The following is a 21812-nucleotide window of genomic DNA, read 5'->3' on the forward strand; positions in this document are numbered from 1 at the left end:
TCCATTGGTGAAACAAATCATGTTAAGAACTCAAGATTTGAAATCATATGCACGGAGGATTTTCTTCCTTAAAACGATTTATTCAAAAAAACAAACCTGTCAGCAATGCTGGAGAGATCATCTCCAACAGGATCATTTATTCTTTATAAGGACGGATGTTTCTCTCCGATTATAAAGAGAAAAACAAAAATGAAGAGAGAAAAGATAAAATGAGAGAGATTAGATAAAATGGAAGAACGGCTTGCAAGGTTAGTATTTATTTTATTTTAATTTATTTTTTATTTTAAATATGCTATTATGCTTTCGGTTTGCATGATGGACGGTGTGGATTTACCATTGGTGCAATGCATGTGCACATATATCAATATGTGCGCATATGCACGATGCACCTTGGAGCACCTTACAATCTCGTAAACAAGAAAGAAAATGAAATGCCTAAGTACTTCTTTGTTTTATTTTACTTGAATTAAGTGTGAGGCTTATTTTGCATATGGGGCCTAATCAATTCGGTCCATCAGGTTCTAAGGAACAAAATATGGCAAACATCAAAAAATTAGGCCAAATTAGCCTTTTGGTAGGCCATAATATGTAAAATAGAATTTATTATGCATTCGCCGTTGGAATATTCATCGAGACCGCAGGAACTTCCGATGGAGATACTAAATATTTTGACCATTAAAAAATAATTAGGTGATCCAATGAACAACTTGGATCTTACATAGACAGTTAAGAGGGTCCGAAATAAGAAATGCATATGTTTTAATGGTGGAAAAACAGTTGGTGTTGTTCATAATGGTTTGGCCCACTAGAATCACGAATCTGGTTCTTTTTTTTTTTTACAAATGTCCTAAAACGATATTGGTAAATTGGTGAAGGGAATAGATTTAATATACACACATTATGTGTGTACCGTAAGGACAAAATTATAATAATATAAAATAGGTATAAAAACACTACAGCGTGCAAAAGTAAAGTTCATGTATTTTCGGAACGGAATTGATCCCGATTGGTGGTCCTTCTATACTAGGCTTTCTTGATATGAGTGGCAAATTCATGCCGTCTATTAATCTTGTCAGTTAATAAGAGACATGTGGTTAAAAAATTTATTCGAAAGAAAACTCATGTGGACCATAGTGCATGCTTTAAACAGTGAAAATTAGATGGTTACCATTTAGTGTTTGTGTGGGCCACAAAAATGTTGTTTCGAGGAGATTTTTAGGCTAGTCCTGTATGAAGAGATTACCCATCTCACTCATGGTTTAGATTATCACAGGACCTATTCAAAAATTAAATAAATAAATAAGTACAAAAAAAAAAAAAAAAGTTTGGTTTCCAACGTTGAAACAAGTGCGATTTCTAACTTTACAGACCATCTTAGGCCATGAGATTGTGGACCCACAGTGATATATGTATTGTATCCACTCCATCCATTTGATTTGGAAGGCTACTTTGGGTTAGGAGTGTAAATTTAAAACATATCCAAAATTTGTGTGACCCATACAGAAAGAAAATAATGATAGTTAGCATGGCATAGAAGGTGACATCGAACAGGCTGTCGATGGCATCGACAGACCCAGTAAAGTACTTGATTTAAGACATCTCTTACAACATATGTTTCAGCCATTGTGTGTGTGTGTGTGTGTGTGTGTGTGTGTGTTTGGTTTTCAACATCATATAAGTATTTATCCCTCATGTTGGTTCAGTCCACTCTTAATATCCATTATCCATCATGAGGATGCACCTTTGACCTGTCTTCAATGTGAACCATCAATCGTGTTGGGCCTATCTTCACGTGGACCATCCAACTTGTGAGGCCCACCCTCAATGTGGGTTATCCATCATGCAAGGCCATCCATCATGCAAAGTCACCTTTAATGTAGATCATCCATCATGCTAGGGCCAACTTCGAAGTGAGTCATCCATTAAGGGGGCTGCCTTAGATGTGGGTCATTCATCATTAGAAACCAACCTTCAATGTGAACTGTCCTCATGTGGGATCCATCTTGTCATGGATCATCTTTCATGTAGGGCCTACCATCAATGTTATTGTCCATCATGTAGGGCCCACCTTTAATATCCACTACTCATCATGTGGAGCCCGCATTTTATGTGGACCATCCATCATGTTGGCCCCACCTTCGATGTCGTCATCCATCATGTGGGGCCCAACTTGATGTAGGTTGTCCATCATGTGGGGCCCCCTATCAAAATAAATTGTTCATCATGTGGGACTCACCTTCAATGTCCACTACCCAACATGTGGAGTCTACCTTTAATGTCAACTAAGGGTGATAAGTAAAAACCAAGGGTGATAAGTAACTTTCATCACATAAATTACTTTTACAATAGTGCATGCCAAACTTAAGTAAAATAGAAGTAACTTATTAATTTTCATAAGTTAAAAAAGTTACTTATTGAGTGGTATCCAAATGGTCCCACCAAATGAGTTACTTTTAACTTCTTTTTTTAAAAACTTTTGTTTATTGACATGGGATGAAAGTTAGTTACTTTTAACTTATGACAAGTCATTTAGTAACTTTTTTTCACTTAAGTTAGTTTGATAAACATGGTTGCAAAAATAACTTATGTGCTTAAAGCTAATTATGTCCATGAATTCTTATTTTTAACTTTTGACTTCTCTTTCTCTCTCTCCATATGAAAGGAGAGCTCACATGATGGACCATCCACATCGAAGGTGGGACCCACACCTTGGACGGTCCACATCAAAGATGGACCCCACATAATGGATCACCCATATTAATGTGGGCCCACATAATGCATGGTCCACATCAAACATCAACCTCTAATGATAAATAGCCCCATGAACCACCCCCCCCCCCCCCCCCCAAGAAAGCGGCGACGAAATGATGCCCATGCTTCCTTGGCTTTTTCCATTGGTTGATTATGGCTTGATTTAATTGAAATACAAGATGACTCAAGTATAAAAGTGAGTTTGATTTGGAATATGTACTAGCCAAAACAAAGCTTCAGAATATACGGTTGCCTAGAACCCTTAGAAGCGCCTAAAGAGCAAAAAATTTGAAAAATTATCAAGTCAAGTGACTCCTGCGTTGGTCTGCAACATATATAGAGCCTCAGTTATGAAAAAGAAAAGGGTTAGGCACCCTTTTTCCACCCGTGCGGAGCACGGTTTCTACTTTACGGGGCTATGCAATTTTTAGGGGGATTTGGGGAAACTTCCAATGTTACATAATTACACCGTACTATGCGTGGCCATCGGGGGCCTAAGTAAGCAAAATGCAAAAAGTAAGAAGCAATAGTAGGATGAGGAGAGTGTGCCGTATTAAGCCCTACTTCGCGGGTTTGTTAGGACCTGGGTAAGGTAAAAGAAGAAAATAAAGTAGTAGTGAAGTAAAGAGAACATGCGATATTAAGCCATATTACACAGATTTTTTAGAACCTAGGTAGGAAAAACATAAGAGGAAATGAAAGCGAAAAGATATGTGAGTGGGTGCAAATGTTATTGCTATATAGGGGATGTGCGGAGTGGAATACAGCTTAATTTGAAATATGAGAGGGAAAATGGAAAATCAGACATCCTTTTTTTGTCAAAAGAGATGACCAAACGTCCCGAGTCCCGACCCTACTTGTCGACTTTAGTGTTGCTTTTGACTTCTCAATTAACAAAATGGTGGTCGGAGAGTGTTTCCTAAGGCAACAAAGGATCATGTGCGTTTGATAGCTTATAGTGTAACGTCCCAAAACCTGGCACCCAAGTCCGAAGACTCGGATCCTAAATTCTAGAGTATTAAACATAAGATGGTCGGTGGATTAACATTAACTCTTCTAATGCCCTACTTTTCACAGCTTAAGTACAATGCCCTCGTAGTGGAAACTCGGGTTTTACCCCAGGAGACACCTTACATGGGAGAATTTTTCACATGTCTACACAATTGGATTAACATTCATCATATACACAAAATAAATACATATCTTACCCAGAGATAAGTAAGGATAACTAAACCATTAAGTTAGCATGCCAACTATCCAAATATAGATATATGAATCCAAAGGCGCCCATAGGGACCGCCACAAACCATACACATCCTAATGCATAAGATATACACAGATAAAAAAAAGGAAAGACTGAAAAGATGCATCGACTGGAGCTTCCAAAGCTCAACCAAAGTAACACTACTTCGCTCCTAATTGCCTAACTCTCCTCTGAGCTTTACCCTTGACATCCTAAACTCCACGACTCCACCTACCTACATCACTGCTATTTTTTGAATTTAAGTCGCGAGTGGCCAAATTAATAAGAAATCCTTCCAATTTTACACAATGACATATTAATCAAGTATAATTTTAGAAGATAAAGCTTGCAACACAATATCAATCATAACGCATTCTTGTTTAAAATGCATGGATGTTATGAATGCACATCACACTAAGGATGCTCATCTAGCTGGCTTTTGGGAGTAGCTACCAGTAAAAATACCTCTAGGTATATGCCTAAAAAATGACTACCCACCCATAGTAATGGTGGGTAGGAACTAGCAAAAATACCTGAAGGTACATGTATCTAGCCACAAATGAGCAATTCGAATAGTGGACTAAAAACCAATGAAAATAACCAAATGTAGAGCTCCTGGTGAAATGTGGGCCCCATCCATGCACCGCCCACCATGTGGATCACCTCAAAATCTAATGTGGGGTTAGGTAGAGGAAAGAGAATTTGAACCCCACCTCGAGGGTCCCGCTCATGTTGAACAGACTCCTTTGTCCCTAGTTTTTCCAAAATTACTCCATTTATCACCCATCCAACCAATGGCAAAGTGCCACATGGTACACCCATTCACACAGACAATCACAACCTTCCTAGCCTCTTTTAAGCCTCAAACTTTCCAAAATTCACCAAAATGCCACCCTTTACACCTATAAAAACCCCTCCTCTAGTTACTTTCACATCATCTAATCATCTCTTAATCCCATGGGAATCACATCTCACATTCACGTCATCTCATCCATCCACCAAGGAGAGAAGGAGAGTACTGGAGAGAGCCCATCCAACCCCTAAGCTATCTTAATCGACCCAAGTCTTTGCCCAAACCAACTAAAGGCCGATCCAACCACACTCCAACTAATCCTTGCGATAGCTCCTCCACTCCTTCAACCTAGCTATTGATCAATTGCATTCGCATACACATTGACATTTTACATCATCATTTTCCCCTCTCAATCCTTCTGCTTCCTAGTCTACCTAAGTGTATGCTCTACAACTTACAATATCCTAGATCCTACCTATCAAAAACTCGGATTGACTACAACCCATTTTCATTTATTTACCATCCATCTTCAAATAAATAGGTCATGGCAGATCACCTTTGCCAATCCCCCATTCCCTCTCCTAAGTTGAACATTGTGTTGGACGTAGGCCAGTGGGGTCCACTAGTGAGCAATCACTAGTGGGTGGGTCTCATTAGTTTAGGCTTCTTCCGGCATCTTCCTTTTCTATTATATTTCAAATTCAACTTTGAATTTGATTTATAATTGTTCACTCCCCAAGTATAGGGTTGTGATGTAGTAATAAACTCGGTGAGACCGAGGTCGAATCCCAAGGGACTGAAACTTGTACGTAATCTGAAATTAAGTAGAACTAGAACTATACTAAAATGAAATCTAAACCAAGTGAATATGAGGGAATAATGGTGAAAGTATTAATCTAGAAATTATAAGAATCAAAGGTAGGAAACTAGGGTGTCAAGGATCCACTTGTAGAAATCAGGGAGATCTACGCTTGATTCAAGAACTCAACTGGACTTCGAGTCTCATCTTCATCCAGTTGGAATATATACCATGAAAATCAAATCTGAACTTCTTTTAATCTAGTTTTCAAGAGATAAGACGGATGTAAATTAGAATGGATTCCATCACAAAACCATGCCCATGAGACAAAACAAACAACAGAATTAAACCAATCCACATCCAATATAAGGGATGTGTGAATGTTAGGAAGGATTCTGTCATCCAACCATGCCCAGGAGACGATGGTGAACAATAGGGTTCCCAAATTCACAAACCCTATAATGCTTAGAACATGCTCAAGCTATCGCAGATCCATTGTAATTTGAGTTACAACAAATCATTAAAAACTGAAAGCACTCCTTATAATCAAACTATACTCAAAATCAGTTCATATAACATAAATCAAGCAGTAGAATACTACCCATCACGCCACAAGCTTCACCTCTTAGCCCTAGCTAAGAGGTTAGCTAACCACAAGCATGATTAACTACTTCTTAAAAGAAAAGACAAAAAAAAACTAAAACAAAAAAAAACTCTAATCTTTCTCTTGTGCTTCACGTCCCAGCTTGGATCCCCTTTTCTTCTTTTCTCCTCTCCTTTATATAGAACCAGCAAGGTTGGTCGGCTGGGAGTGATTGCTGGAGTCGATGGACAGCTGTAGGAGTGGAAGTCAGACGAAAAAACCTTTTACGCAGCCAAGAATTTCCTTGCGTAAATCTTGTTTACACAGCCAAGAAAACGAGCCGAAAATTGCCCACTTTCCTTTGATTCTGTCCAAAAGAAAAATGTCCCTTGGGGAGTTTTGGACAAGCCTACACGATGGACGGTCCAGATCGACCGTCCGATCATCACTATAGGCGTACAATAACCCCAAAATCGATCGATTTTGGTCACTACAGGGCGTGCGTAACAGAGCTTACACTGATTGATTGGTGGGCTCCATGATTGAGGTCGGTTGGGAAATCCACACTGTACATTGCAATCCTCTCGAAAAACCAGTTGGAAACGTCGCGGTACAACTCAAATTCGGTGTGGCTCACGGATTTTCCATTCAGTCGTCCGTCCTGCGTTTGATGACAATCCGTTTGTGTGTGCATGTATGGGACCATAAGGAGATATTGGAGAGGGTCTTGGCCACCTCCTGGACCGAGTAAACGGTCCTGATTATCCTTGTGATGAACGGTGAGGGCCCACTACATGTCCCAGCGTCCGGTCGTGCGGACGCTGGTGAAAACGGAAATTTCCATTTTTAAAGGAAGGCTCGGTCAAGCCTCCGTTTGACTGGATTCGTCATCCAGTGCATCTCTTATACACGTGTACCCATGTACATGCAATGTAATGTGGGGTCCATCGTGATGTATCTTGGGAATCCGTTCCGTTTATCTATTTTCTCATCTCATTTAAACAGTTGGAACCAAAACCAAGGCATATCCAAATATCATGTGGGCCCCAAATCAGAGATTCATAGGATGGCATGTCCGTTGGGTCACTTACATAAGGATACAATGGCTTAAATTTTACGTGTACGGTTAATTTATAGTCTTTAAGCTATATATGAAGTTTCGAACTGAACGGATGGTGGGAACCCTGTGATCTCGCATTCTAGATGATTTTTTGGGCCCGTTTAACATTCGTGACCTGATTTTCTCAGATCTCTGGCGTTTAAATTCTTCGATCTCAGTCCCCTGGAATCCGTCCCTTGCCCTGGTGATTCTGGAGCTTCAATTCCATGCGTTTAGTATCTTTTTCAGTCCACGCTTATAAATCCACATTGCAACATAAACATGATTAAACCAGGCCATTAAATAGTATCATATTCATAAAATCAGGTAATTACTGAGGTCTGATATGCAATATTTGACCCTCAACAATAATAGAAGATAGGGATATGATCGGATGATATGGTCTCATCCAAACTCTCATGCCTTACTATATAAAGGATGAGACTCTCTCTCGTAAAAGGCATCATACGAAATACCGAGAGTATACGGAGAGAGATATAGTGTGCACAGTATTTTGTCCATTTTGGCCTGTCCTTGGGACGATCTAATCTATATATTGCAATTCGGGACCACTTATAATGTAGGATCAGAGGTATGAATAGATCCATCTGCTCCAGTAGTAGATAGGCAGGCCGTCAGAGCATTTATCTTCTGCTTTGTGAGGGTTCCAAAACTCGTGTAGACCGTCAGATCTTAAGGGCTCACCTTTCACGCTTCCCAACACATTGCACCCCCATCTACAACATTCGGCATTTCAAGCATCTACATCAGCATAAATCCTCATCAACCGCTATGCTTTCTTAGTCTACCTGCATTTATGCTCTACAGCATGCCAAAAACTTATTTAACTAAGTAATGGTGACTCCAAGTCAAATATCTAATACGTGAGTTACAACTATATCACTCAAAAAACCCTAAAAAACCCCGTGAGTGCAATCCCCACTATCCAACTTCCATTACAGTACAAGTCGGAGAGCACTAAAGGCACGGGCATTCATGACATAGCCTTCCAACGTACAAAAGATGGTCCACACCATGCATCGAGCCATCCATTGCATGCATGCCACAAACAAGTTACCTGGAGTAAAATCATATGGCCTGTTATGAAAATCAATTTAGTCCTGGATAAAAGAGGAACTCAAATCCAGTTTGAGATTAACCGGTTCATCAAGAAGGCAAGTTAATCGCCCACACCTGGCAGTCCATCTGGTGGGTCTTTTATGTAGATTGCTAAAGCCATTCACACCAACGGACCAAGATAGCCATTCTTTAGGGCCCTTCAAATGGACGGTGCAAGTGGAAGATGGAAAACCCTTCGCATTCAAATAAATAAATAAGAGCAGAAAAAAAGGAAACTAAAAAAATTACACGCCCGGTGGGACTCGAACCCACAATCGCCTGATTAGAAGTCAGACGCCTTATCCATTAGGCCACGGGCGCTATGACGCCTCTTCTTTAAATAAGATTATTAAGAATGATAGATTTGTGGATACTTGACTGAGGTGAGTCCCACATCAACTGACGGTCAGCAGTAGGCCCTCCGGATATCTTACGATGATCCGTGCCTTATGACGTGGACGCTATGGCCATCATCTATGTGCTAGGCCAGCCAGCATACCCCAGTAAACCTGTTAATAAGTTACTTTTCCTACTCACAATAATAGATTAGTAACTTATTTGAAATAAGTTTGGTTTGTGATCAATTATAAGTAATTTTTTTATATTTAAAATTACTTAAGCACTTCGGTTTAATAAGTAAAAATCATGATAAGTTAAGGCATAAGTACTTTATCTTAAGTAACTTATGATCCAAACGCATACTTAATCACTTCAGTTTAATAAGTAGAAATCGAGATAAGTTACTTAAGGTATAAGTAATTTATCTTATGTAACTTGCGATCCAAACACCCCCTAAGCAACTAGCCGCTAAGGTGAAACCTAAATTTGGCCTAACTGCCATTTTTACAACCTCAACTACTAAAAACAATAAATTTTCACTAAATAATAGAGAAAAGAAATATATATATATATATATATATATATATATATATATATATATATCCTAGATTTAAGGGATTTTAGGTGTTATTTAACAGTGGAATGGGCCATCAATTTCTTCATCTAACAATAGATAAATTATTAAAATTAAATTAACAATCATAGAACGATAATAATTACCGATGTCTTAATAGGTGCAACCGGATTCATTGCCTCCAATAGCAACAAATATCTTCCCTTCAATAAATACATTGTCCTCTTACGATGGACCTTAGGGTTAATTGTGATATCTATTTTTATCATTTCGGAGGTGTTTGGATTATAAGCTACTTGTGCCTCAAGAAGCTTATGTTGGTTTTTACTTATTCAGCAAATGAATATGTTTGGTAAACAACATATTTGTATGTTAAAAAGTTGAAAAGCATGTTTAGCTCCCAACATCACATAAATATTCATTCATCTAAGTTTGTCGGTCCACCTTAAATTTCCATTATTCATATGGGGCTAATCTTTGATGTGGATTGTGTATCATGTTGGGTGCAGCCAACGAAGTATGTGCCATACAGATTTCCTAAGTCCTTTATGCGGGCAACACGTTAAAAGAAGAAGAGTCAATGCGGGCCACTCATAGAAAAGTGAGAAAGGACAAAAATGCCCTTGAGCAATGGGTCTTGTCTTATTAATTGCAAGGGTAAAATTAAATAATAGCCCAAAAATGCTTGAGTAAGTTATTTGCTCACTTTTTATGAGTCAAATCTCAACTACACCCTGAACAACAACCACATTTTTTTTTGTTTTAAAATGCTTTCCCATATTCATAAAACATTCAAAGATTTGAACTGTGGATGTCATTATCCCTCATTTTCCTATAGTGTGGTCTACTTGTCAGTCTACCACTGACGCATGAGTAAGGACCTTACATACTTACAGTGTAATTCTAGAAAACAAATGGGCTTAGAAGCTACTATTTATGACTAAAGGTATTCCATTGTATTTATTTTTTTTTATCACACCAAAGAATTTAAATGAGCTGGTTTTCTATCAGACAATTGGTGGACATCTAATATAGATGGTTAAAATGAAAATAGTCAACAGTCTCATTTCTCCATGCAATTATTTTCCAATCAGATAACAGCATTCTCTAACAATCTGATTATAAGGTTTTTTCCTGTACCAACATGGAAAACAAATGAAAAGACATACATACACCTGAAAATGTACATGTTCATGTCATGGAAAGAGGTGTACCAAGCATTCCATGCACCTTCACCCATTCACTCCCCCAAACATATTCCAAACTACACATGTCAATCTCATCAGTGGGCCCCATACACACACAGATATAAGCTCTTTTTTAGGAGCAGATCTGACTGCACAAGTCCCTCACCCTTGCTTCTGAGATGTCAGCATAAGGGTAAATCCGGAAATGGCCATTTTCTTCACAGGTCAAAGTCAATCTCCCCACACTAACCCTTGCCTGCAATTTGCATTCAACCACATTGGCCCACATCAGCACCAGAGTTACTTAGTGCCTCGAATTGTGCACGTGGCATTCATGTCTCTCCTATCGAACCGTCCAGATTGTGGGCCCCACCTTAGATAGATCATAGTCCTAAAATCGGACCAACTGGATACCTGATTGGCACACATTTGTTTGTTGACTACGTTTCATTTTGACCGTCTGTTAGATGTCCATTGATCAGCCTATTCCCACATAAATTCATCACGATTGTTGGTTTATGACCCATCTAAAGTGGGTTCACACTGTTTGGGGAGTTTAAGTTTGGTTAGGTACATGCCACGTGCACAATTTCTGAGCGCATGTATATCAATCAGCATACATTTCCAGAGTAACAAAGCTTTTCTATCACAATAAGAACAGCACATATATAAACAGAGGATCCAGTGGTAAATGTAAATATCGTAATTCTTAGTTATCAAACACGAGATCTGGACCATTCCTCTGATGGCCCCTATTACGTACGGTTGATAAGACAAAACTCGCACTAGTCAGAATATCTGATCCATCGAATGGAGAACTATTCTCCATTGACTGTTGACCGTTGGTTGGATAATTTTCTGGATACTCCCCATCTATGGCAGGTTCCAAAAGATGAATGGTGGGGATTTTTGTACCAGGTGATCATCATCATCATCATGTGTGGCCCATCTTGTTTACAATGAGATATTCTATATATGTGACATTGTTGGCGGGAAATGGATGTATCTGATCATTTCTCGTTTGAAATTTACCACGTATAACAGCTGAAATTATTTGGGCCAATGCCCACCAACCATCTATTGTGAAAATGACCAGAATTCTATCTTTTTGTACAGATCACAGATAGCCCATCAAGGTGTGGGGGCCAGTATCCACGATAGAAGAATGCCTTGAGAGCCAATGGTGGAACTCGGTCAGTGAGTCATTTGAGCAATGGATCAGCTTTTGAGTTGTATGTGGAACTCATGCATGAGACTTTCACATGCAACCCAGGTCCCAAGTTCCGTAATGTCATGTGTGTGGGACATTTGACATACACACAATGTGGACCCCACCATGAAGATCATCGAATGCAAAGGGCATTTTCACACCGGGCTCGAGTGGGGTGGCCTATGGGATGCAGGGGCACACTCGGGGTGGGCAGCCCATGTGAGGCGGGTGGCTCGTGTGAGGCGGAACCCATGTCATGTGGGACCGACGAGGGGGGTTCAACGGAGATCCTAACCCATGGGATGTGGGGCCTAAGCTATGAGATAAAGGGATTGATTTACCATGCTCTATCAGTTCGAGTTTTAGAGCGAGTGGTTAATTGTCCTGCATCAAAGTGGTATCAAAGCGAGAGATCTCATGTTTGGGACTCCTCACTAGGGGTGATTAATGCAGGGGTACCATGCTCTATCAGTTTGAGCTTTTAGAGCAAGTGGTTGATTGCAAACCAACTCGTCCAGTCTCAAGTCGAGTCACTACTCAGCCAAATGAAGGGCGAATTGGCCCGAATCACTAGAGTTGCATTGAACCAGATTGGGTCTGATTGAGTCTGACTCAACTCGGTCAAGCCTAAGTGTTAGAACCATGCTTGTAGGTGATCATCCATGCAAATGGTATACATTACCTCACATTGGGTTGCTTTCTCATTGCAGTTCCACCATTTGGTGGGGGCACAATTGATGTAGTGACACCAGCTGCAGCACTCATTCGCATTTACTCCTCGAAGAACTGCTACAACACCTCCTGAAAGACTTGAGTCATGGAAGGAACTTCTCAAACAAGATCGGCAAATATATTTACCCATTAATCGACATTTATGCATTTAGGTAGAAATGTATGCATGCGTATTGGATGTTGAGTAGATAGAAATGTATTCTTTTGCAAATGCAGCAAACTTACACTAGGCCAAATAGAACTAGAGAAGCAATTCTCATTGCCGGCTTATCGAGTTTGTCCTTGAGCCTCATAGAACTTCGGACATCATAGTCGAACAGACCTTTTTTCTGCTCCACACGACACAATAGAGGATTGTAAAGGAGCACGAAACCGAGGAGAATTCCAGATAAGAAGCCTCCGATGTTTGAAAAGTTGTCCACATGAGGTAGCAAGCCTAGGACAAGGTTGATTATAGCTAGGACAAACAACATTGTCGAGGCTGCAACCTGCATTCAAGCCAATTTAATAAAGAGAGAGAAGTTAATCCATGTTTTCCTTGAATTGACAAAAGAAGGTGAGTGCCCAAGTCCTGTAGTAGTGATTGCAAAGGCAAGTCCTTGGTTGGTGGTTCGTTGTTGAACTTTTGTCAAGCAATCACGAGCAAAAGAAGCCAACACAAAATAGCTGGGACAGCCTATGATGATGATGATGAGAGAAGGTGAATTGATATATCTACATCCTCTGATTTATTTAGCGAATTTAAAACAAAAACAGAAATTGGGCATGGGTGAATCAATCAGGGTGGCTGTAGGGAAGAGAAGAATTCAGTTTAAATAGGAGGCATCTGCAGGAAAAGAATTTGTTTTGCAGAAAATCACTGTTTTCCATTACTTGGATTGCAAAAAACAGTGGACCCTCAAGTCTATTTCCCTTGCATTTATTGTCGTTTGGAAATCATGATAACCTTTTTCCATAAAATCTTTGTTTTCTACTGTTTTGATTACGAGAAACGTTGAATAATCCTCTAGTATTTATCAAGGATTTCTCTTAGAAAACAAATAATTCTTACTTTTCCCACAAAATCAATGTTTTCCATTGTTTGGATGGCAAGAAACGATGAGAAATCCTGAATACCATGTCCATTGCATTTATTATTACATTTTCCCATTTCCTCACCCTTGATTCCTCCTACCCAAATAGGCATAGTTACATCATTCCTGGTTAAAGGAGGATCGATGTCAGGTTGGCAGCTAGTCGTTGGAACTTCTGCCAAGCAATCACGAAAAACAAGCCAAGAGAAAATAGATGGAACAGGCGATAATGATGATGAAACAAATGGAACTGATATCTACACCCTCCCCAGTTGATTTGGCTACCCCCATTTTCCATTTTGTGAATTGGAATAGTACAAAATGTACTATTTCAGTTCCACACATGGAGTGCAAGCAAATCAATAAAGGTGGGTGCCACTACCAGTTTTGTTAAATAAGGAAGAGGAGATTAATGGAGAGGTAAATAACCTTATCGGCATATATACCCCAATTTTGAATAAGCCCAGAGAGCATCGCGCCAAGTAATCCAAATAAAGCACCAGATGACCCGACAGCGGCACTGTACTGTACAAAAAGTGTGGATGCCAAACTGCCGAGAAAAGCAGAAAGTAGGTAGATTATCCCAATCCTCACTGCAAAACAGAAGCCATAGTTTGTTTTTTTTTTAACAAATTCTTCCAATGGCATTGTCTTCGAAAGGCATTGTCTAATCACTAGGAACATGTTTTCCATGATATATTGTTAAGGGTGTGTTTGGATGAATCAAATATCATGATATTTCATGATATTTGGCACTAGATTAGGATGATTAATCATGATATTTGGCACCAAATTAGACTGATTAATCATGAAATTTCATGACATTTTGAAGCAACCAAAAACACCCTTGCAAGATTATACAGTAAGGGTTCGTTTGAGCACAGTGAAATGAATTACTAATATTCAGCTCAATCAAGTAGGAAATAAAGATAACAATGTTTCTCAGTATTGATGATGAGAAAGTAGCCCTCAAATTGCAGTTAAATTCATTCCTAGTCCCACTTTAAATGAATGAAGTTGCAATTTGAAGCCTCATCCCTCAATATGGTCATTCCACTTTATTAGAGTGATAATGGAAATTCAATTCAATACCACATCGATTCGCACCCAAGATTTTCAATACCAACATATGTGATCAATCCGAAAGCTTACCCACCTAAGTGGGAAACCATAGTTTGATGAGGTGAGTAAACGCTCAAGAAAAATCAGTAAAAAAAATATACATATAGTTTATCTTGTAGTGAACAGATGCATCATCCATTATGTGCTTTAGAATTTCTAAGACTCAACTGATTCTCTCAAATTGAATGAGATTAATGGCATATAATATTGCGGTTAAGGTTGGAAAACTCACATGGTCCAAACTGCTGCTCTAAGCGAATCCCTATAAAAATTACACTGGAGAGGTTGAGAATTAGATGAATGACCCCAGCATGCAACCATATCCATGTTGCAAGGCGCCATAGTTGGTGATGTTGTATTACCGAGCTCCTCTGAAGAGCCCCCATTTCATCCAAGCTGCCATGGAACACTGTCAATGCTGACGATGGACAGAAAACCGTGCAATACAGTGGGCATGTTCGCTACATTGTTCAAGGCATTTTTTGGAATTACATCTTCATAGTTATATGTCAGACATTTATAGACACCTACTGATTTCATAAAGTCATTATACTATGTGATCAAGAATAAAAGAAAACTCAGAAAAACCATATTTCCAGATAATAAAAGTAACTACAACATCCAGTTAAAAATGTGGAAATGCCCTCATGGACATTTTGAGTAGGTGATAGCTAAACGTGGATATGGAAAACCCCCCGGAACCAGTCAATGTGGAAAATAGTGAAATGTTGAAAGGTCATACATGTTGTTTGTTTCTCAGCTTGATTTCCACAGAAATGTCGAGAGTCAATGGTCAACAGCGAGAGGTGTCTCACATTATCATGGAAATGCCTGTGAATTAGCTTTCAAAAAGAAATAGAAAAAGCTACTTTCCGAGGAAGAGTGTAACCATGACTCATCAATTCTCACAGCTACTTTTTATAATACAAACAGTGAAAAATACCATATCCATGGAAAGGAAATCAATTTCCTAAGGAATCCTCATTCCCAAACAGCCCTTCTTTAGTATCTATTATCGCTCTAATACATCCACTTATTAAATTACCAACAAGAGAAACATATACTTCACTTTTGCTTAGTATAGAATCTAATGTCACCTCGTAAACTGATTCACCAATTTTCTCATGTCGAAAAAAGGTCGGCGGCATAATTCGTAACTTGCCAAAAGATGGTGGTTGAAGAGGACAGATTAGTTAATCCATATTTATGATTCACCAGCTGCATTGTTGTTTGTCAATCCAAGTGGAGCTCCATCAACATTTCAAAATCCAAATTACCAGCATTCAAATATTCTTGAACTTGTCAAAGAAACAATAACATTCATCAAGAGAAATAGATCACTGTAGTTGAAAAACCTTTTGATACTCACAAGCAAATTTTTCTTTCTTTTTTCAATCCCGTTATATGAAGTATGCCAAGGAAAACAAATTCTAACCATGCCTGCTTCCATAGTTGGCAATGATGAGCAAGTTCCCTCATATCACATAATAAACACAAGCACCCAAATTGGCATTGGATGCATGTGTACCACCTTTGGACCAAAAGTGGAAAGGACATGCACAAGTAGTTGTCTGCAAAGAATGATCACATACATCCCATGCACGCAAAACTTTCACATGAAACCCCATAAAACATGCCAACGTATTATGTGTTTTCCTCATAGGAAAATGCTCTATAATATATTGATTTCAGATTTCAATAAATGATGATGGCTTGTTGCAGTATATATTAGCTAACATGCACTGCCTATAAACTCCTTAAATAATGCAATGTGGTTACTGTTGGAGTGTTAAGTCCCTTGATATACATTGATACACCATCCTCCGACAACTCGAGCTTTTAGAGAGAGTGGTTGTTTGACATGATATCAGACCAGAAGGTCAAGTGCTTGAATCCTGGGAGCAGCGAATATGCCTCCCTAATATGATTTCAGGTCTAATTAAAACAAGTATGCTTAGTCAACCCACATTCCCCTTATTACAACAGACAATTGACTTTCAGCTGTGTTTGGATGCACAAGTGAATTGAAATACAAACTTTCAGTATATTCACAGCCCTCGAAGATGTTTGCTCAAATGCTTTCTGACAATTGCAATACGATATATCGGGACTTTAGCCTTTGGATCCAGGTCATCTTACATTGATCCAAACTGTTTATATGACAAGTCTTGCTTTGTACGGTGGAAAGAAAACAAATTTGATAATTTGGCTCTTTTGCTATGAACACCATAACCTCTGTACAATCAGTGGGCTGAAATATTCTATTTGAGAATTTTTTTGGGCATCCCCCATCCAAAGGGAGCCCTATAAAATAAACAGTTTGTGTCATTGAATACATTGGGATGTATTCAAGCAAACCTCACCCTCAAATTGCATTTATATTTCTTTCATGACCAACCTGAGAGAGACATAATTGTTATTTGGAGCCAGGACCCTAGGCATGAATGTTAAGGGGAAAAAGTTGCTACCTGTTCCACTTTACTAGACTAATAATTGCAATTCAATTTGATAGTGCATCCAAACACACCACTAAACAAGCACTCAGAGGAGAACATCCTGAGCTGGATCAACACTCCCTCACCTTCAATAGAGTGCAGCCAATTCTTACAAACATGCTTACAATTGGATTCCCAAATGGCCCATCAATAGCTAAAGGCTAACATGTAAAAGTCTTACCATCTCTGATATGGACAATTTTTTGAATATAAGAATATTTTCTCTCTCCAAATGTACCAACCAATGTATTGAAAGCTTGCTTTGAGAGCTTCTTGATTCTATTCCAAATTGGAAGAGTGCATTTTTATTTGGTCAGAAATATTTCAATTGGTTTTCTCTAAGGTTTTCAAGGGTTCTATCAGTTCCTAAAATGCAAAAAATTCAGCTGACATTGTGCATAGTTCAGACTATTTGAATAACCTCGATTTTAATTGACTTTGAGGCATCCACTATTTCAAAGGGTTTTCTTTCTTTTCTTTTCTTTTTTAATTTGAATATGAGATTTTTCATGCTATAAGGCAAATGTGCTTGGGAGTTCCAAAACACCCAGAAAAAGAAAAGTATACAATTGACAAGATCGACATCCACCCACCTCCATTCACAAGAATCACGGAGGTTATTCAACATGTTGGTTTTAAGAGTTTCGGGGTTCTGATTTGCAGAAATGTTAATCTGAAAGTCATCTTCAGACCATCTAGGTAGATCAGATTCTCTTCAAAAAATTGATGAATAAAATATCAAGTCAAAAGGAACAACATAATAATAAAATACAAATTTCCTGGAACAGGAAATGTACAATGTTGAGCCCTAATTACTAGTGTTCATTTATCCATTGGACCCCACTGTCAATGGATGAAGCTGCTAAAACTTCCCTCATCACACTGTACAATTTTTCATTAGATACATCGTCTGAAATGGACGGTCGAAACAAATATAGCCAATGGTCTGTATGCAACAGGAAAAGGTCTACTGGTAAGATGGACTGGATTGTTCTATGGTGAGACTGTTAGCCCATCACTCATCAATGTTGGGGCCTACCAGATGAATGGTCTAGGTCTCTGAAATATGGGCCTGGCCCACATGGTAATTCAAGCCAAGCACTACTTTTTTCCCTAGAAATTTCAAGTACCCAAATCTTCATATACCAAAAAAAAAACAAAGATTGGTAAAATCCAATACATGAAAGAAACCCAAATGCAATCAACCGAAAAGGCATCCAATTACTAAAGATTTCTTTCATTTCAACATTGGGATGGAAGAGAAACAAGAACACCCAAATGAAAAGAAAGAAGAGCTCACGTCGAGGAGGATGGCCCAAGGAGCGGGTTCTCCGCGAGGGACTGGAACGAGAACCTGCCAAGGGATTTCAGCGAGCAGTCACCGCGCGAATTCTGTGGGCAGTCGTTGATGAACATTGTCGCGACGAAGACCACCAGATGGAGAACCACAAACAGCAAGATGACCCAAGTGTTCTCCTTCCTCTGGTAGCGGGACCCAAAGAACAAGATCTGTTCTTTGGGTGATTCCATGCCACTTTCTGACATGGTGGGGTCAGCCGATTTGATGTCGAGGCTGAGGTGGGGCAATTTGATTTCGAGGCCCATGTGAGGCGATTTGATTTCACGGCCCAGATGGTTCTTGATGATTCCTGCCATGGATTTTCTTCTCTTTTCTTTTACTTTTTTTTTTTCACCTTCTCTTCAAGAAGAAGCTGATGATTTGTTCTTACAAACCGTTGGAATTCTGTTATATTTTCATATATGGGATGGCGGGAAGTCTGCTTTTCAGGGTCCTGTATGCATCAGGAGGAGAGTAGTGTCCTGCCGCGTATAGTTCTTGCAGTTGCAAGTGGGAGTTCTGGTGATCCAGACCGTTGATCTGATGGTCCCTAGTCTGGATGGAAGATTACATAAAAATCTTCCAACATTGAAGATCCCATTTCTTTATTAGCGGCCTGTAAATGGACGGTTAAAAAAAAAAGTATATCAAAGGATGTGGAGGAAAGAGATAAGAATGGAGGGCTAGGATCATCTAATCACAGTGGGGCCCACATGGCTCGACTTTACCATAACTTATGGTAAGGTGGACCTTAGAAGAACATTTTCCACATAATAGGCCGCATGGTTGGATCATAGCTCAAAAACTCACACCGATCAGATTATTTGAATGGTATGATTTAAACCGTCGAGTTTGAAATTTGACCATTTTATTTTTAGTATCCACCTTATAGATGGCTAAATCGGCGTGATGCTTGTGCCATGCACCATCTGATTTTGGGACCCATTCATACAAACTGAAAACCCAAGCGTATGTAACGCTATCATACATTCATCTTCCAAGTGGGCCCGGTTTATGAGGATGCATTGACCCAAGAACCAAGATTGTTCGCTCATCAAAGCCCGGTACATGTAGACATTGAATGTGGACCATTGGCATTTCTGATATCAACTTGTAGCTAGCTGATCTGATGAGTGGTTTGCCCTGTTTGCATCTGCATGCTTGTAGCCCGCCCAATGGATGGTTGGGTCCGACAGACATCCGTGATAGTACACTTGGTATATAAGCAAACCCCATGTTGGCACCTCTTCCAAATGGATGGTTGGGTCTAACAGGCCATCTTTCATAGTATGTGGCCAATCTCTTTTCTAATTCATATCGCTGTGTACGTATGCCTGATCCTAGTTAAGAAATCATAACCTCGGATTAAATTCTAAAAAATTAACACGCAACACAAACCTACAGTGGTGTGGCCCACTGAGTTGTAGAAAGGGCTAATTTATGGCCCTAAGACCTAATGGGTGGCCCACATGATGATTGCATGGATCATAGATGTTGGAGCCTACATGATGCACTGCAAGTTTTCTTTCTTCCTTCGTTTTTTACTCTTCCAAAAATTAAAGTCGTTGAATATGTTAGGCCCACCAAAAAAACAAAAACAATGGTTAGCCATCAAGAAAACTCCCAATTCACATGGGGGCACCCATGTTGGTTGGATGGGGTCGATTTTTGGGCCATCTAATTTTCCTGGTCGGTCACCCTGATGGACAGGTTAGATATCATACATACACTCAGGTGGCCTCCATGTGCAACAGCGTACATGTTGGTATTTTGTCTAATCAATGTTATTTTAGTCATGAAAAAGTTCTAAAACATTAAATTATATTCACTTTTATAAAGTAGCATAGGTATGCAAGTGTAGTTTAAAGGCAACCATTGATTCGGTCCATGTTTCAATAATCCAAACCCTTTACATGTGGGATTTTTGGTGCATGGATGACACCCAAAAATGTCTTCTTAAGTCGAGACTTATTTCCAACATTTGGATCAAGCTCTCTTCGTTACAGGGCCGGCCTGGCCCACCCCAGCCGTATAGGCCCATGTCCAGCCTGATTAAGGCCAGGGATTAAAGCCGGGCTACTCCGGCAACACAGCACAGCAACATGCTCGATTCAACCTTTGCAACCCCGAATTTAAAATAATAATAATAATAATAATAATAAAACGTCCAAGAAGAGGTGACCCGGAGCATTTTAAATTACTCCTACAAATCCCAATTGCAACAAGAAGAGATCTCTCATCCATGGAAAATGCATTGCCTCCCACGGCTGCATCTCTGCCGTTAATACCATTCTGTGCCAATACAAAACATATGTACAAGATCCAAGCTTTCCATCAGGTGGGCCGTGCTGTACATATCACGCAGATGGTTGATAAACTCCCCTTTTAACAATTACTAACGCAACTGTCATCCCATCTTCAATGTTTTCTTCATCAGTAATACCTGTGCTTTCTCACCACTTTAATAAAGAGAGCACACAAACGTACACCTACAACTGTGCTTTCTCACGACTTTAATAAAGAGAGCACACAACATGCCTACAACTGTGCTTTCTCACCACTTTAAAAAGAGAGCACACCAACGTAGACCTACAACCGGTGGTAGTTTAGCAAAGTTATGAGCTACAACCCCATCAACCGTGTCTAAATTTCATGCACATGCCACATCCGAGCTGTTCAAAAGACGTACCCCAGCATGAAGAACACTAGCCACAAAAACCGGGCTATTGCAACCATCATGTGGGCAGAGCAGGACATCGACATAGAATCAGCCAACTCATCTAGTCTCAATTAAACTGTCAACCTGTTAGTACTTCATAGACCTGACCTGATTTTGGCTGGTTTTTGGACCCATCAAGATTTTGGGTTGGGTTTCGGTCCAAGCCATCCACCTGAGGCTGGTGAAAACGAGGGTTGGGCCTACTTAGTTGTAATGTTGATATTACATATAGACACACCAGCAGCATGAAGTTTCCTAAGCTGTATACATAAGAGAGCCCATCCACAGACCATGCATGTCACATTGGCACGTACAATCCAATCCACCCGATCAGGTGGGCCCGACCATGTGAATGCCCAAATTGACCCAAACCCAACTGGAAACCTAGAGCTAAAAACCTGATGGGTATCCCCAATAGGACCTGAATTCACAACACCCAAACTTGGTTATCCAGGTATAGGTACCATGAACCCCCACCAGTTGACAGCCTACGAATTATTATTGAGCTGGCCGGCTTTTCACAACCAATGATGGGTGGGGACCGCGACAACTTGCATGTTGGCGGCTTGTATGATCCTTAAGCAAAACCAGCAATGGGTTGTTGGCAATCATTCTTCCACAACCAATCCACATAG

The 21812-nt window shown here is 39.6% G+C and overlaps 1 protein-coding gene, 1 long non-coding RNA gene and 1 other non-coding gene across 3 annotated transcripts; all 3 read right to left on the reverse strand.

Annotated features, from left to right (window-relative positions):
* Positions 1–8635: 8635 nt before the first annotated feature.
* Positions 8636–8708, reverse strand: TRNAR-UCU (transfer RNA arginine (anticodon UCU)). The gene has a single exon. It is a non-coding gene; the product is annotated as a tRNA-Arg (tRNA).
* A 1666-nt stretch (positions 8709–10374) lies between these two features.
* LOC131235540 (RHOMBOID-like protein 8) lies at positions 10375–19988 on the reverse strand. The gene is made up of 6 exons (XM_058232731.1): positions 18420–19988; positions 14857–15020; positions 13932–14095; positions 12655–12917; positions 12375–12506; positions 10375–10738 (listed from the first exon to the last, which is right to left on the reverse strand). Exons 1-6 carry the CDS (start codon positions 18773–18775, stop codon positions 10621–10623), a joined length of 1197 nt encoding a protein of 398 aa, XP_058088714.1. The 5' UTR covers positions 18776–19988; the 3' UTR covers positions 10375–10620.
* Positions 19989–20374: 386 nt separating this feature from the next.
* On the reverse strand, positions 20375–21716 carry LOC131234344 (uncharacterized). Its single transcript, XR_009165685.1, has 2 exons — positions 21048–21716; positions 20375–20947 (listed from the first exon to the last, which is right to left on the reverse strand). It is a non-coding gene; the product is annotated as an uncharacterized LOC131234344 (long non-coding RNA).
* Between the last annotated feature and the right edge of the window lie 96 nt (positions 21717–21812).

This window comes from Magnolia sinica, chromosome 19 (genome assembly GCF_029962835.1).
Source record: "Magnolia sinica isolate HGM2019 chromosome 19, MsV1, whole genome shotgun sequence".
In the NCBI taxonomy this organism is placed as follows: domain Eukaryota; kingdom Viridiplantae; phylum Streptophyta; class Magnoliopsida; order Magnoliales; family Magnoliaceae; genus Magnolia; species Magnolia sinica.

What these genes read in the sequence shown, in the direction of transcription:
- LOC131235540 (XM_058232731.1), bottom strand. Translation starts at nt 18,775, where the DNA reads ATGGCAGGAATCATCAAGAACCATCTGGGCCGTGAAATCAAATCGCCT. An exon ending in CTTGGGCCATCCTCCTCGAC is followed by an intron (nt 15,021 to 18,419) that starts GTGAGCTCTTCT and finishes GTTCCATGGCAG; the next exon opens with CTTGGATGAAATGGGGGCTC. An exon ending in GCAACCCAATGTGAGGTAAT is followed by an intron (nt 10,739 to 12,374) that starts GTATACCATTTG and finishes ATTGCAGGCAAG; the next exon opens with GGTTAGTGTGGGGAGATTGA.